The sequence below is a fragment of the Vanessa cardui genome, chromosome 3 (assembly GCF_905220365.1).
Source record: "Vanessa cardui chromosome 3, ilVanCard2.1, whole genome shotgun sequence".
NCBI classification, from domain to species: domain Eukaryota; kingdom Metazoa; phylum Arthropoda; class Insecta; order Lepidoptera; family Nymphalidae; genus Vanessa; species Vanessa cardui.
Window position 1 is genome coordinate 10690517 of NC_061125.1, and position 18512 is coordinate 10709028.

The 18512-nt window shown below is 31.9% G+C and overlaps 1 protein-coding gene across 2 annotated transcripts in view; it reads left to right on the forward strand.

The window, feature by feature from the left end:
* Window positions 1-18512, forward strand: part of LOC124543528 (delta-1-pyrroline-5-carboxylate synthase) — a 33686-nt gene that overhangs the window by 9208 nt on the left and 5966 nt on the right. For both annotated transcript variants that reach the window (XM_047121753.1, XM_047121754.1), the window contains exons 2-5: window positions 9943-10119; window positions 11360-11503; window positions 14316-14423; window positions 15139-15309. In XM_047121753.1, the coding sequence (XP_046977709.1) occupies window positions 9943-10119; window positions 11360-11503; window positions 14316-14423; window positions 15139-15309 (600 nt within the window). The remainder of the gene's footprint in view (window positions 1-9942; window positions 10120-11359; window positions 11504-14315; window positions 14424-15138; window positions 15310-18512) is intronic.

Sequence of the window (18512 nt, forward strand, 5' to 3'; positions counted from 1 at the left end):
TGATAATTTTAAATGTTTTGAATTTGGAATGAATCGTTTCTAAAATATTACATAATGTTCGAATAGGCATAATAACAATAAATCTGCTTGTATTAGTATTATTGTAATATTAAAAAAAACAATGTTGATTAGGCAGAGCCAGACGGTCTTCTATATACAACAGGAAATGAATATTCTATTGTATATTTTACCATACTGAAATACGCCAATAAAAGTACGTCTCTTGCATGGAGTATAATAATTAATTTTTCGTCTAACATTTTCGCTTAATCTGATATTAACGGTTAATTATTGAGGCGTTAGATGCGTCACTATTATAATCTATGTTTATAGTTGATGTCCTCTTTATGTACTTATAAATGATATTTTCATTTTGAGATATAGCTATTTTAATTCACGTACAATATATACAGGTCAAAGTTTTTGTTCATTTATGTGTCAGGAAATTTTATTGGAAAATCGGACTCAAAAAGTAAATTACGAATTATTGCTAATTTTTCTTTCAACATATGTGCATACAAGGTTGGTATATTACAAACAAGTTGTAAATTGTTTGACATAATAATACCTGTTCTTTAATTATGTTGGTATGTTTAGAAATATAAGTGACATTTTATGTTTTAAATCTATAAGTGTCCTAGCTCTCCGTACCAACTGGCTTCGACTTAAATACTCACAAAGAAATAACCGAAATCGGTCCAACAATTTAACAAAAATACTATCACTCACATTGACTGACTTTTTCCAAACTGTATATTATTTATATAAACTTATTACTTTAATATTGCTTGATTACTATATTTTAATGAATTTAAATTATTTACATTTTAACATAAAGAAAGGAGTGCCTCAATTTTTAAATAAAATTGTCTTTAAAAGTACGTCATAATTACTCAAATTTCATTAAGAATTCAAATAATAAATTGAAATAATGTTTGAAGCCGTACTACTACATATACATATATACACCTACGTCTGTTTGCATACATTTGTCTAAAGAGTAGTTGGTATTGTAGTTTTCCTACTTCCTTGTATGCGACGTCGCATTACTATTTACAATTATTGACTATCAATACAATCCGCGCTATTATATGCCCTGGAATTGGACTAAAAATAAGAGAATCGGAGCTTGGGCAATAACACGTCTTGCGGTTTTCTGCTCTGATATTGGTGAGAATTTGTTCTGATGCTTACATTTTCTTACAATTTTTATTTTAACTTATTAATAACAGATAATTTATTCATAAATATCAATATAATATGAAAAACTTAATAAGGTAACTGTACAGCATTGAACTTTTAAAATATCTATCCGTTTAGGTTGATACAATATTGTAACGTTTGGACTATTCAAAATTAATTTGTGCAAATCTTCAATTTAACATGTAATCAAAAAATTTTACCTCTACATATTTAGCTGTATTCTATAAAAATGGAACAATCAAATCAAATTAGTGCATATTTTTTATTTTAATTACGATTGTGTCTGGAATCATGCTCAGTTTTTTCTTATAAAGATCGTGTTATCCTTGCACTAAAATCTCTTAGTGAATTTTGATATCGGCTATAAGTTAGTTGTTTGGTATATTTCGATTTTCAACTCCGACCACAAGTTCATGCTGAACCAGACTTAATGTTCAATTGCAGGCTTCACTTTGTGGCTTATATATGCAAATGGTATTTAACGCTTTGAGCTGAGATGGCCCAGACGTTAGAACGCGAACATCTTAAACAAATATTACAGGTCAAAGCCAGCACCAATTTTAATGTGCTTAATTTGTTTCTAATTCATCTCGTGCTCGGTGGTAAAGGAAAACGTTATGAGGAAATCTATATGTGTCTTATTTTAACAAAATTCCGCCACATGTGAATCCACCAATTGGACAGCGTGGTGGGATGTGCTCCTAACTTTATCTTCAAAGGGAGAGGCCAGCTTTGTAAAATTTAAAGGTTATACATGTATTTGGTTAACTTCCGTATATACAGTAAAAAACTCACCGTTATGAGTTTTTACTAGAATTTTATAGTACCTTTAGATACTATAATAACTAATATTATAAAGAGGTATTTACTTTAACTTTGAAACTAATGACCCAACACTAAAAATGTTTTTCCGGTAGCAAGCTTATTCCTGAGAGCTATAGGGTATCATATCGTTTTCTTAATTAATTACACGCGTTCAAAGCTTGGACGGGTCGCTGGTATTTTATAAATTAAATTTGTTTCGAAATTATTATATTTTATACTTATAATATGTTATATTTTCGTTAAATACAATAACAGCGTTAATATAACAAAAGAAACAATAATTATGAGCGCGGGACAAGTTTAATTTATAGTGTTAGTTTATTTAGGGTTGTATACAGTCTATTGACTAACATAGTCATGTTTGATAAAAACAAAAGCTTGCTGATACCAAATAAATCCATTTACCATAATTAATTGTGAGATTTATGTCTTGTATAAGAATAAGAGAGGAGATATGACAAATAGTATTACCGAGTGTCCAATTCACTTCGTCATAATTCACAGATGATAAATACACTTACTATCTATATATTTATTTTGACAATACAGAGGTTTTTTACTTAAAATTACCAAAGAGTTTTTATTAAATTTTATTTATATAAGGAGCTGACAGCCCTATTTATATATTTGTATAAATGACATGCATAGGAACATCACGGTGCGGTCGGGAGCCAAGGTCCAATCGTATTAATTGCACATGCACGCGCGGTTTGCGTGTTCCGTTTGCAGATATACTAGAATAAAGTACTACTGTCTTGTATTTATATGTTATGATCTTATAACAAAAAAACATCAAAACGTTTTAACTTTACAATAAAACATATGGGTACATAAGGCACACATTCTGTACATGAGTATATAAATAGACAGGGATTTTGTATTCGTCGATTTTAAATAAGGATGATTTCAAATTGTTATTGATAAAACATCTTTGATGAAAAAGAGCAACATTTGAGTTTCGTGGTATAATCAACATTCCGAACCAGTGGGCGCTTTAATAATAATTTTGGGAACTGTAATCGTCAGTTGCAAAATTGCCGATTTAAATTAAGTAAGTTTCGATTTTTATTCATATCACAAGTATGTAACGAATACATACTTTTCAATACTTTTTACATTTATTATTGTCATTGCTGTTGTATACAACGACTACTGAGCGTGTTTGACGTGGAGTCCTTTGACGTCTTATTCGAAAGGTCACGATTTCCTGTTAAGAAATTTCTTCTATTGGAAAACTTTGACTTACACTTTTAACTTCTTTGTATGTTCTTGAACTTTTCTTACGTCTCGTATAACTCGGATTCTAGTTACGCTTTTGACACCTAACTATTTTTGTCATATTTCATAAAAGGATATAAAAATCACATTTTTCACATTAATAGTCTTTTAATTTAATTTATAATGGGTATAACTGCTAAGCATATATATGTGGCTGTTGTGTGTGTGTTTTGTGTTTAGCATTAAAAAAAATAGGCTTTAATTTATTGACATACGTAAAGTAGATGAATATCTAACTTTGTTTTTAACTATGTTTTTTGAACAATAGTTCTGTTGTTTAAGGTAATATATTCTTAAAATGAGGAGTAACTATACAGTATTAGCATTCATCATAAATTTTTCAATTTAACCTAAAAGATAATTTGAATTGAAATAATATATTTTTTAAAATCCTTGATTGAGTTTTAAGAATTAAATTGAATGCGAAATCAAATAAGAAAAATCACTTCAGCTGTTCACTTCCTAATTCTTCAAACTGTTGAAAACATCAAAATTAATTTACAAGGAAGTATTTTTTTAAGAATCTTCTCTCGGCCTTATTACTTTTTCATTCTTCATTGATTTCATTTGCTCGTCGAAGATTACTTCGGGATTATTATTACAATTTCAATATACTGAATCTAAATAAATATATATTTAATCGACTCAAGAGTCTTTTTGTCTTGCGTCGACACTGTATCATCATTACATAAGATAAAACAAAGTCGCTAACCGCTGTCTGTCCCTATGTATGCTTAGATCTTTAAAATTACGCATCAGATTTTGATGCGGTTTCTTTAATAGATAGAGTGATTCCAGAGGAAGGTTTTTGTATGTAATACATGTACAATATAGTAAAGAAACACTGAAAATTTTAGGAGTTTCTAATGTGATGTCGTGAAAAAATTAAGATTTGCTAGTCATAGTGTAAAGAATATGGTGAGCTGTCATTCGCAAGTGACATATCGATTGTAGATAAATAATAATTTTGACGTTTCATATTCGCTAAGCATCCATCTATAGACCATTTTATTATCACGATTGTATCAAAAGCCTGTTCAAACATTGAATGGGAAAAGCCCGGCGAATATCTATTTTGTTTACTTTTATCTATTACATTATACGTGACGACATGTCGATGTCATGTTATTGGTACGACACAAAGAACTTGGCAATCCATCAATCTTCTTATTTTCTACGTGACATTCTCGAAATTATCTGTAATCTGATATGATATCTGATCGTTTACTAGATCAGATATCGGAATTCCCCATTATTTTACGTTACCTCAATAAAAATCCCAATAATGATCCTTAAATGCTGTCAAAAGATTATGTTTACAATAGTAAAGTAAAGTAAGTAAAAGCCTGTAGATTTCCCACTGCTGGGATAAGGCCTCCTCTTACATGAAGGAGAGGGTTTGGAACATATTCCACCACACTGTTCCAATGCGGGTTGGTGGAATACACATGTGGCAGAATTTCGATGAAATTAGACATATGAAGGTTTCCTCACGATATTTTCCTTCACCGCCGAGCACGAGATGAATTATAAACACAAATTAAGAACATATACTCGTATATATCAACCATCGGTTAAGATGCACGCGTTCTAACCACTGGGCTATCTCAGCTCAAGTTTACGATAAAGAAGTATTTATTTTAATGTGTCCAAAGTATTGCCATTGGATCTTTTCTTTAAGAATTAACTCACCCGAATCTCACCGTGGAAAACGATCGTTAAATGTCAAAAAGTGACATTGATAAAAATAACAAAGTTTTCCTCTTCACGAATTGTATAATGGGTTACATAGCCGGCACAACTACAAGCCATTAAATCAAGAATTGAATTGAATTGGGTTACATAGGATAGCTATGCTCGATGTTGATGTTGATATGCGACTTGACTACAATAATTAATAATACTGACATGTTATAAGGGCCTTGAGCTCAGATAGCCCAGTGGTTAGAACGCGAGCATCTTGTAATCATCAACTGATGATTTCGGGTTCAAATCCAGGCATGCACCACTATGTATATGTGCTTAATTTGTGTTTATAATTCATCTCGTGCTCGGCGGTGAAGGAAAATATCCATCGAAATTCTGCCACATGTGTATTCTACCAACCCGCATTGGAACAGCGTGGTGGAATATGTCCCAAATCCTGTCCTTAATGGGACAGGTGGCCTTAGCCCAGCAGTGGGAAATTTACAGGCTGTTACTGTTGCTGTCAGTACCATAACATACGGCAAAATGATTTTTATAGTCTGTTGTTTATGTATCAAATTTGTTTCTTACACAATAATTTCCTACAAATCACAATATAGTGATAGTTTTCTTTATGAAATGTATTGTATCTATGTATAAAGTTTTGCTTAAATTTTAATATTTAATTTCGTAGTTTCTAACCTATTTACATTGAAACACATAATATCTAAAGATACTGCAAATTGGACACGCTTATTATTCAACTTGTATTCATGAATTGTGTCGAAGGAAAAACGTAATTCAGTTTGGCGCTTAAGATAAAGTCTTCTTAAAGGGATTTAGTCTTAAGTATTTTTGTGAAACAATTCATAGCGTTTCGAGGAAATTTCAATTCTATTCGACCCATAATATTTGAAGTAATCATTTTCCATTCCAAGAAGAAATTATGAATAATAAAAACATTATCTCTATGAGAAAAAAAAAATCATTTTCGTATTCTTGTTATTGACACATTAAAATTATTATTTTGACTTTTTTCGCAAAACACTTAGTATAATATTGTGGCGTGTGGTTTTCTCCAAGAATTTATTCTTTCATTTTTGAACTATAAACTTAATATTTGTAACTTATAAGGCCATTATCGCGTTTGGCCTTCCTAACGTCAACTATAATCTTATATCGAAAAAATAAAATGCTGAAAAGAATAATATACAGTGCAGACATACTTATTAAAAAAAATAAGTGAAACAGAGTAAATACTAAAATTTAAATAGAGAACTGTTAAACATTACCTTAGAGCCAACAACAGTATATGTTTGGCAACCTCTGATGAAAACCTATGGCAACAAAGAGGGTGCAGTATAACTAACTACACAATACAATACTTGATGCTTTTAGACTGTCATAATTAAACATTATTTTACACCAAATCGAAGTAAATATAGTGATTATTTTTTATAGTATACTTAATACTGTTATTAAAAATATATATAGGGTAGTTTAATTAATAAAAACGTTTAAATTGTAGATACATTAGACAAAATAAATTAACTCAAAATAAAATACTTAATTTATATTATGCATACTTCTTTGCAACTACAAAAATGAATACATATAATTTACCTAATATCTGAACAAGTAAAGGGTATGTTCTTTTAAAATTGTATTTCAGTAATTTCGTTTTGAAAATACTACATCATTGTACTAATCTTTGGAGAGTTAGCATAAAAGCTAAGTGGATTGGTTTCGCGCTGCGGTCGAGTAGCGTATGCACTCGGTTGATGGATGCGCTTACAAAAAAAATCTTAGTCTCTTAGTAAACTCACGAATTTATATGATAGGTCTATTCTAATCTGCTAGAGCATATACATGTATGTATATCTTGAAAATAAATGTAAAGTAAAATTACTATATGATTATTCTAAAATATAGAAGCTGTAATAGAGAGCTGAGATGGCCCAGTGGTTAGAACGCGTGCATCTTAACCGATGACTTCGGGTTCAAATCCAGGCAAGCACTACTATATATATGTGCTTAATTTGTGTTTATAATTCATCTCGTGCTCGGCGGTGAAGGAAAACATCGTGAGGAAACCTAATTTCATTGAAATTCAGCCACATGTACATTCCATCAACCCGCATTGGAACAGCATGGTAGAATATATTCCAAACCCTCTCCTCAATGGGAGAGGAGGCCTTAACCCAGCAGTGGGAAATTTACAGGCTGTTACTTTGCTTTTCTTTTTTACTTTATTCTAAAATCGATTAAATGTATTTTTATTTAAATTGGTTACGTCGTAGAATCGGTCAAGGGTTTTATTTTTTAATTTATGAATTTTAAATTAACAAATTAATAGGAAAAAAATATATATTAATGTATTAAGGCTAGACATATGTTTCACTTTAGCGTAATACTTTTAAGATAGATGTATTAAAAATATTAATATTTAATTATATAACATTAATATGGCAATATTGTAAGCAATTGCTTATATTATTAATAGAAAAAAAGAGGGTAATGAATTTTTTTGGCAGAAATGTGCATTAAAAAAATTACGAGCACAGGCGTTGCTTTTTTTAAATTTGTTGAAGATTTCTAGAAGATTTTTAAATATCTAGAATTTTTATTTCAATATTAAATATTTTTTATTATCTACCTTTTTGATTGTTAATTTGTTTTCCTAAATATAGCAAGTAGATCAAGAATATTATGCTAAAACATTTGAAACAATAAACCAATATCGTCAAATTTAGATATCGAATTTATTTCTCAGTATAAAACAGAACGCGTCTTTAAAATATACAGTTCCAGCAGTTCTATTTAAATTGATTCGATATTGATAACTATGATGATGGAATTTGAAGATTTCTGGGAAAGTGTACAAGATATTTTTTATATTTTTAAGAAAAATAGGAGTGATATTGTTGAACGAAAATTCTCGAAAGAGACGCCGTACGAGATTGGATTTCGAATAGACAAATGGAGAGTAGGTATCATATATGCTTCTGAGGGTATTTTCTATTGAATATATTTCAAAGTACTAAAATCACCTACGAATGTGAGAAGTTCAATATAAAATACTGCTTTCTGAAGCTTTTGAATAGCCATCTCTCGAGTATTTCTACTTTAAAGTTACAAATCTTAGAGTTCGAATCCAGGATCAGGTTAATAAAAATAATTGGGATTTTTGTTAGAGCACTCGCTAAGGAAGTTGGTAAAGATACTTGGTGGTAGGGCTTTGTGCAAGCCCGTCTCGGTAGGTACCACCCACTCATCAGTTATTCTACCGCCAAACAACAGTACTCAGTATTGTTGTGTTACGGTTTGAAGGGAGAGTGAGCCAGTGTAACTACAGACACACGGGACATAATAATTTAGTTCCCAAGGTTGGTGGCGCATTGACGATTTAAGGAATAGTTAATATTTCTTACAGCGTCATTGTCTATGGGTAATGGTGACCATCAGGTGGCCCATATGCTCGTCCGTCAACCTATATCATAAAAAAAAAATCCTAATTACTCTCTGGTTAGCTGGCTTAATTCTGTCCCAAATGATTATGAGTACAACAGGTATTGAAATTGTGTTTCAGTACTTGGTCTTTTATATTATATATCTATTTTATTATTTTATTGCTGTCCTTCTACAAACACTCGTGATTATTGCTGAAATTGCAAAAAGCGGATCATGATACATTTACATTAGTTAAGTGATATTAAACTTTCCTTAAATGGAACAGTTTCAGTCATTTATAACAGACGAACTAAATCAGAAAAATGTAAATTTTTATTTTGGATCTTTTCATTTAGATGAAGATTTTATTGAAATGTAACAATTTATAATTCAACTCGTTAACAACAAACAACAACAACAGCCTGTAAATTTCCCACTGCTGGGCTAAGGCTTCCTCTCCCTTTGAGGAGAAGGTTCTCATAAAATGATATTGTTATTTACTCTTTAATTTAAAAAATATTGTTTTACTTGAGAAATACATTTAACAATGTAAAACGTCGAAAAGTAAATAGAGAGTAGAGTAAATTACATACTTGGTTTACGATTACACACTTTGGTTTTGTTCGCTCCTAGACTTGTTCCCGATAAAATATTGAGACTTCGATATTTTATAGGGACGTAAAAAAAACATATTCATGTAAATGGTACTCGGTTAAACTTATAAAGGGCAACGAAGCGTCGTATTTGATAACCAAAAGAGTTCTATCCCTAAGTGTGCTGTACTGATATCGACAAAGAATGGAACTTCTTTACCGTATAATATACATATTAGAATTAGTGACTTATTTTTATATATACTTACTATTACTTATAAATATGAAATAATTGAAATATATTTTTTATGACGATATTCAGAATTACTGTTAACGTTAAATTTTATCTTAGAATTGTTGTTTTTACGTATTCATAAAATCGTATTTATTCCCAAAAAATACCCGAATCCCTTTATTTCACGGATTGAAAGTATTCTATTTATTGACTACGCTGAACCATTATTTGAAAGAGCGGACGAAATGTCTGTCGAAAAGTTTACTTGTTTAAGCCCGCATAAAGAACACTACGTCTGTCTTGTTATATATTAGAATTTTTAATTGTTAGTCGCGTACTTTTTGTCATTATTTTGACAAATAAATGTCCCAATCCGTATTAAAACCTTCTTAACAGAAAAAAATAGGAGTGGAATATATGCTTTACCTTTTTTAAGTATACTAGTATCATAAAACTGAATGATCCATTCATGACTACTGCGTGGTAATTAACAGTATGACCTATGTACCAAATGCCCTCCCAATTTTATCTGTTGAAGGAACGTGACTAAAATCTGCACAAATAACATGCGACTTCTTGTTGATATTACGATAATATCTTAAGATATTTGATATCTTATTTTATTTATAATAAAGTTGAAATTTACGTAATCAAGTTTTAATGATATTACAGGGCGTGAACGTAGACAAGCGGACTCTTGTCAGCGCAGAACGAAAAAAGCAGACCTTTTCAGATAGATCACAGTTGAAGTACGCCAGACGACTTGTCGTCAAACTCGGCAGTGCTGTCATTACCAGGGAAGATGGAAATGGACTAGCTTTAGGACGACTGTCTTCTATAATCGAACAGGTAACTGTTATTTTTAAATATGCCCTAGAATACGTACAGTATTAACTATTTCTAACGACTTCAAATTGCACTTATCCAATGTAAATAACACTCGAACACACTCTTTTCTACTCATGACGATTGTGACATATTACTCAAAGTTATTTTATTGACCTGTTTGAAAATGTTATCGGTTTTAGGAATAATATATCAGACCATTATTTATCCAAAAGTACATAAATTAACACTTTAGCTCCAGTACAGTTATTTGGTAAATATATTCGAAACAGCATTACACTATTTTAGAACTATTACATAATATTAAAAATTTAATAAATAAGTAATTAAAACAATATAAAAGATTACAAAACAAAATGTGTACTAATAATGATTTATAGCCATTTTTTTGTAATAAATTCCACATAGTAACTGTTTATTAATCTTTAAGTGTTAACTTCAAGTGTTGATAGAGATAACAGGTTGATAAATTACTCATCTTTCTCTTAATTACATATTTAATGAAATAGTTATTAAAAATGTATAAAATACATATAGTCATATGTTTATACAATATACATGTAGTACAGTGTAGTCTTTGTAGTAGCAAATTATACAACATAAATTCTGCTCAAGTTACTTTTAATCATACAAACAATTACCCACGTAAGATTAAAAACGTTTATTTTATACTAAGTTTTATATTTATTTAAAACAATTTTTTTGACTTATCATAAGATTTCTGAACTTCATGTTTGTAAACATAAGATAAATTATCAAAACCAATTAAAGATATAAAGAGGTTTTGACACTCACCCGACTACTTTTCACGTGTTTTAATCGTTTAAATATTTTAGCCTCATTTAGTTTGACGTGTATTTATTTGTGTATTCATAGGCACAAAAATAAAATACAATCAGAATTTATACTAAAAATTCCGGACTTGATTGCATTCCAAATCTTGTGTGCACGGCATGCTCGCAACAATTATATTAAAACAGTCTGGTGCAAGTAAATACACATAAATCAACTGAAACTATATAGCACGGGTAACCAAATTATTCAAATAACATTAGATGGAATAACCTTAATGGAAGAGGAGGCCTTAGTCCAGCAGTAAGAAATATACGGGCTGTTACTTTACTACTTTTATATTAATGTTTATTAAAATAAGTAATTTAAGTTCAGAAATATCAGTCAATAAGTATTTCCAGGCCACCATTATTAGTACACAATAATATGATTTGTATAATACGTTCTCTAGGTAGCAGAATGCCATCACGAAGGTCGGGAATGCATAATGGTCACAAGTGGCGCTGTCGCGTTCGGGAGACAGAAGCTCACTCAGGAACTGCTCATGTCCCTGTCTATGAGGGAAACATTGTCACCAAGCGACCACACACGAGAGGTATAGTATATCTGTTATACATCACACAATCAGAACCATTCCTTTCTATATATTTTCAACATACATAATCCTCCAGCACTTATCCCAATTTTATTTGGGGTCGGTGCATGTCTTTACCTTCCATACTTCTCTGTCGGGCGTCATCTCACAATTGAATACAAATACTGACTTAGTATCCTAGCTACGTTTTTTTATGTATGTTCTTGCTCATACCCAAAAATGCCACCAATACACAGATAATGTCGAAAGCAAAGTTGATGTAAAATTTATGAATAATTGTTTGAGATAAAGCCAAAAAAAAAAGACCTCAAGAAATTGGTAAAGCTGGATATGGAAGCATGGAATTATAATTGATGTTTAAATTTTAATGTTTAAAGTTTATTTATATGAATACTTGGATGATCCATATGTGCAGATTAAATTTCGAAAACATAAATATTCGCAGATTCAAAGCGCATTTCAAATTACGTCATTCAAAAGTCAGCCGATGTTTCGACTTTGTTTCATGCCAATATTCAAAATATACGTTATAACACAAATAGTATTTCATAAATATGAAATGTAAAGTCTCATTACAAAAATTTGGCCTTTTCTGATCGCTTGAAAAGAAATTTATAATTAAAAAATATATATTTATACTAATATCCATAATATGTAACGAAGTATATGTAGTATACATTGGACTAAGATAGGGAATAAGGACAAGGGAACAAGGATCAATCATGATTTAAAAGTTATAGCAGTCTATAGAAACTTCAAGAAAAGTTCAAGAAAAATTCTTGCAGATGCTGTTTTCATATCATATTTCGTTTTATTCATAACATTCTTACTAGAACGATAAATAATTAAATAGATTGAAACAGATTCAATGTTCTAGGGAATAATCGCATCAACCTCTGCCCTAACATTACACAGTAATAGTAGCTACAGTTGAAAGGCATTCCTTGATCTCGTTCTGAATACCAGCGGTTAAATTGTAAAGCAGGGTGCATGCATTGTCAATGTATTTTGCGAGTAATTATCTAAAGCAACATATGCGTGGAAATCGTTATGATTATCCTTATAATTTCTGTAAGTTAGTTATAATTTATTTTCTTGTATCAGTAACTTTTACAACAATAAATAGTAACAGTATTATAATTTGACTACATTTTGTTATTTGAATCGTTAGAATCTCTGTTGGGCACCTTAAACCGGCCTTAATTATTACTATTAAATTGAAAGATCACCTTTAGATAACTCAGATTGCAACTAATAGCCATAATAACCATACTAAGCCATAATTAATATATACATGTACAGACTTTATATTATTGTGTGCAGTTTTTTTTAATATACATTAGACAGTATCTTAACCCGTCTCGTCTGGTCAGATAGATAGATATCTTGGGAAAGTCACAAGCTATACATAATGCAAGCAATCAAGCCTTATCGCGTACAACAATCTTACAGACAATCTCTTTAATAAAAACCCTATGTAATTCCCACTATCATAAGTGTACTATTAAGAAATCGTTATCACCAGACACATTATCTTACAAGACGCACTCAAATAAAAATGTTGTATCATTTTCTATCAATGTTGATAACAATCTTAGCGCTTGAGATAATTTTTCCCAAAGTTATGAAGTAAATTTAAGCGATGACAATTATTTGGAAACTAGATAACGTTTTTCTTAATGGCTTTTTCATTGATTTTTGATTTGATGTACAATATTTGGTTAATGGCCTTAAATTTAAAATTGTTGGCACATACCTTTTTCTATCAGATATTGTAGGTTCAAACTTAGTCCTTGGGGCACTGATGACTGTATAGTAATGTAGTGTCTTGGGTACGTGCCCAAAACAAGTATTTGGAAAAGAAAATGCCCTTTTCTAGATAATTCGTTGAACTGAGGGTTTTTTTCTATATCTAACAAATGAAGAACCAAAATACAATACAATAAAGCTTCTATATATCATTTATAATTAAGAGATTAATATTTAGTAATATTGCTATCCATTATTTTTGTGCCCCTGACCTTTAATGCCTTTATTCCATTTATATGTTATAAATGGACTGCGAGTCAATGATATATCAGATTCCATTCAACTTTTATGTTACGGAAGCTTCCCTCTAACGCGCTCATTTCTTATGCTATATATTTTTGTCAGCCCACACATCCATTCAGCATTCACTTGCCAATTCACTGTAACATGTTTTATTATATATATTAATATTATAAATGTGAAAGTAGATCTTTCTGTATGTCACTCTTTCACGGCCAAACTGTTGAACCGAATTTGATGAAATTTGGTATGATGCTGATTTGATCTCATGACAAGCAACGCGACTACTAGTTACTTATAAAATCTTAACGTACTCTGCAGAGAGCTGAGATGGACCAGTGGTTAGAACGCGTGCATCTTAACCGATGATTGCGGGTTCAAACCCAGGCAAAGCACCACTATATTTATGTGCTTAATTTGTGTTTTCATCTCGTGCTCGGCGGTGAAGGAAAACATCGTGAGGAAACCTGCATGTGACTAATTTCATTGAAATTCTGCCACATGTGCATTCCACCAAATCGCATTGAACCAGTGTGGTGAAATATGTTCCAAACTCTCTCCTTAATGGAAGAGGAGGCCTTATCTCAGCATTGGGAAATGTACAAGCTGTTACTTTACTTTACTTTTACTTTTACTCTGCAGTTGTCGGTATTCACAAATTTTCAGACTATTTTGTGGAACATTAAACAAAAACTGACTTTCAACGTTAAACACGTAGTTATTATTATTAAATGTTATATTAAATTATGAAATGTTATTGCAGGACGCGGGAAGCATTTTGGACCCGCGGGCGGCGGCGGCTGTCGGCCAGTCCGAGCTAATGTCGATGTACGACGCCATGTTCTCCCAATATAACGTCAAAATTGCGCAGGTATGTTGATATTAAATAATTCTCACATTTCTTGTTATAATATCTGAAAATCTTATATATGAAAATTGATGCTTGTGTATCTGAGTTCAATAAACTTCTGTGATCGATCACCATGATATTTAGTTACGGAGAAGTTTTTGTACTACCCACATTGTTACGTTTGTTTTGTCTTTACCGCTAAATCATTCGATTAAATTGACCACAGCATATACAGCACTATTTGTTTGAAATAAAATTTTAGGAGGCATGCTATGGTTAACAAACGTAATTAAAATATACTAAAGTTTCACATTGCTTTATAGTAAAATCCATAAAATAAAGATTGTCGTAAGGGATAACGGCGTCTTTGCGTGATATATATTTTTTTCTGTATACAACTTCTGGTTGTACAAAAACTTAATTTTTTATATTTTATTTGTGTTGTAAGTTTAATTATCGTTTATTCACATTATTCACATCGGAGTCGAGATGGCCCAGATGGTTAGAACGCGTGCATCTTAACCGATGATTGCGGGTTCGAACCCAGGCAAGCACCGCTGATTCATGTGGTTAATTTGTCTTTATAATTCATCTCGTGCTCAGCGGTGAAGGAAAACATCATGAGGAAACCTGCATGTGACAAATCAGCAGTGGGAATTTACAGGCTATTGTTGTTATTAACATCAGTTATATTTAAATAAAGAATGTTTTCTATTTTGATTGAACATTAAAACAGGTATTAGTGACAAAGCCGGACTTTTACAATGAGGAAACGAGGAAGAATTTATTCTGCACACTCTCCGAACTGATCTCATTGAACATCGTGCCCATCGTGAACACGAACGATGCTGTCAGTCCACCCATGTACATACACGACGATACCGTGGTACCGGGGACCGGAAAGAAGGTAGGGGGAATTATGACCACGTATTTCATAGTACAGAGGCAGATTTTGAGTTATTAAGATATTATAGTATATGAGTCGAGAAGGCCCAGTGGTAAGAACGCGCGCATCTTAGCCGATGATTGCGGGTTCAAACCCAGGCAAGCACCGCTGATTCGTGTGCTTAATTAGTCTTTATTCATCTCGTGCTCAGCAGTGATAGAAAACATCGTGAGGAAATCTGCTTGTGACAAATTTCATAGAAATTCTGCCACATGTGTATTCCACCAATCCGCATTGGAACAGCGTGGTGGAATATGTTCCAAACCTTCTCCTCAAAGGGAGAGGAGGCCTTTAGCCCAGCAGTGGGAATTTACAGGCTGTTGTTGTTGTTTGTTGTTAAGAAGTTATAGTGGATCCAAATGGACGTGCTAACTCCACATTTATTTGCGAAATAATTATAATATGTCATGTTCAGCCTATGTCTGTAATTTCATTGTCTTATAGTCTCTCTCGCTCACTCATATAGGCAATATGAGTGAGCGTTGACATGAGTTGTACAGCCAATGAGGTGCGTTGTATTGTTGCGTTCGTTTATTTCATTTTCAATAAAATGTGTGCTACACACACATACACCCACACACATACACATGTGTGCGTTAATATACGAACTAAAGACTAAGAATTTCTCCTAAAATTATTACATTAGTGTTGGTATGATTTGTTAAGTCCAACTTATCGAGTTCCTCTACTCAAATAGTGTATATGATATTTTTCGAATTGGTATAAAAATGGCGCAAACATATTATAGACGATTATAAATATTAAAATATATGTATATATCTTATATATATCTTAGAGCTGAGATGGCCCAGTGGTTAGAATGCGTGCATCTTAACCGATGATTGCGGGTTCAAACCCAGGCGAGCACCGCTGATTCATGTGCTTAATTTGTCTTTATAATTCATCTCGTGCTCAGCGGTGAAGGAAAACATCGTGAAGAAACCTGCATGTGACAAATTTCATAGAAATTCTGCCACATGTGTATTCCACCAACCCGCATTGGAACAGCGTGGTGGAATATGTTCCAAACCTTCTCCTCAAAGGGAGAGGAGGCCTTTAGCCCAGCAGTGGGAATTTACAGGCTGTTACATTACTTTACTTTATGTATATATCTTATAATTTTTTTTTCTGAAACTTACAAAAAACAGTCTTAGTATTATCAACTATTCCAGAAAAATGATATTTTAATTATTAATTACTATTTATCCAGACAAAACTCAACCTTGTAAAACATTTATTTTTAGCCACAAAGGCCTTTTAATCGCGAGTCATTTACAAAGATTGCCAATCAATATAAATGTAAGGCTTTACAGAAATATTTTCAATATAACGAAATCGCCGACACAACAGTTCATTTAAAATACTAGTGGTATTGCAGTGTTTGCCAGATTTATCTTTACGGTTACAACGGGATGCTTTTGTGGATTATGGCTTTCTGCCATCCCGAAACATATTGAAACAAAATGTATGCCAAAGTGTACTTGCATCTATATGGGCTGTTATTTCTCATGATACGACAATTTCTAGATACTTCTAGTCGTTTATTTTGCTTATACCAAAGTAGGGTTACATTACTATAATTTGTTTAAAATAAACTAAACATAGAATGGGATGATCCCATGTTTGATGGTATCCAATACGATCTAATGAACATGTTCATTTTGCCGTAAATTATGGTGAAATAATATGAAGATTCATGTGTCTAATTTACTTTCCTAATTATTCATCTTATGCTTGGAAATGCAGAAAAACAACTTGAGGATACCTGTGTCGCAGTTACGTCTAATTTTTTTCTATTATTTATTACATTCAGGAATATCATCATCCATCCATGTTCTTGGATGTACAATGATATTCCTTATATCTATTAAATTACATTATGTGTGTGTGTGGACGCACACTTCTAAATGACCGACTTATTTCATCAATATACAGACTGCGTTTTGTAATTTCCGACGAATTCAAAAGCAAGATAATATTCCATATGGAACGTGTGTACAATTATTTCCACGAGACAAAGACATATGACCTAAGAATTGAAGGAAAACCGCTCGGGCGGATACATTTTTGTATCGTTCACGTTTCTGGACGACTTACTTCGGGATAAACAACACTATAGACCTCCTCCGTGGTCGAATGGTGTGTACACCGGTTTTCACGAGTACCCCACTCCGATGTATCGGGTTCGATTACCGGCCGAATCGATGTAGATTGTCATTAGTTTTCTTTGCTGGCTTGGGTCTAGGTGTTTGTGGTACCATCGTTACTTTTGATTTTTCATAACACAAGTGCTTTAGCTTACATTGGGACCAGAGTAATGTATGTGATGTTGTCTCATATATATTTATTTTATTTACTTGATAACTCGATTATCTAACGACACGTTAGTCGATTTCTGAACGCTTTTAAGTCTGCGCGATGTTCCATAATGTGGTCTATTGAAGATCATGCAATTTCCTTTCTATCGCCTCGTACGATCTAGTTGGACTTCATTGAACATCATAAATTGCCCTTGCGTTCTAATAAATGGTGATTTAGGTAAATATTTTAAGTAGTCAGAACTATTTCTACTGTTTATTTTCTATGTTATTTAATCTGAGTGTAATGAAGTTAGAGTATCTAGTGACAATAATGTACTAGCATTATTGATCATATTCGAGGTTTGTATAAATCCTTCTTGGGGCAAGATATCCGTTTCTATAATAAAATTCTGCAGGCATTTTTAACTTTGCTATTTTATAGATGATATTAAAGCGTGGAGTTAATACCTGTTGTCTTCCAAGCAGGATGTATTAATTTAAATAATTGTATTTAAGTAACGTGACTTTGTTTTTTTTTAAATGTTGAAAAAGAGTAACTAAGAGTAAAGTACTGAGTTTCTTGGCGGTTCTTCTCGGTAGAATCTACTTTCCGAACCGGTGGTAGCTTCACTTAATTGTAAAATAACGATTAAAAAGTGCTTGTAAAAGCTTTCTTGAATAACGGTTATTTTGATTTGATTGGATTTGTGATAAAATTAAATTAATAAATATAATGATATCACAAACCGATCTCAATATAAATCCACTAACTTATAGTGAATCTTTGATTGAGTTATCTTCTGTAATAACCGTTGCTAGATATGTAAATATTATATTTAGGATGTCGACTCGAATCTCGAATGA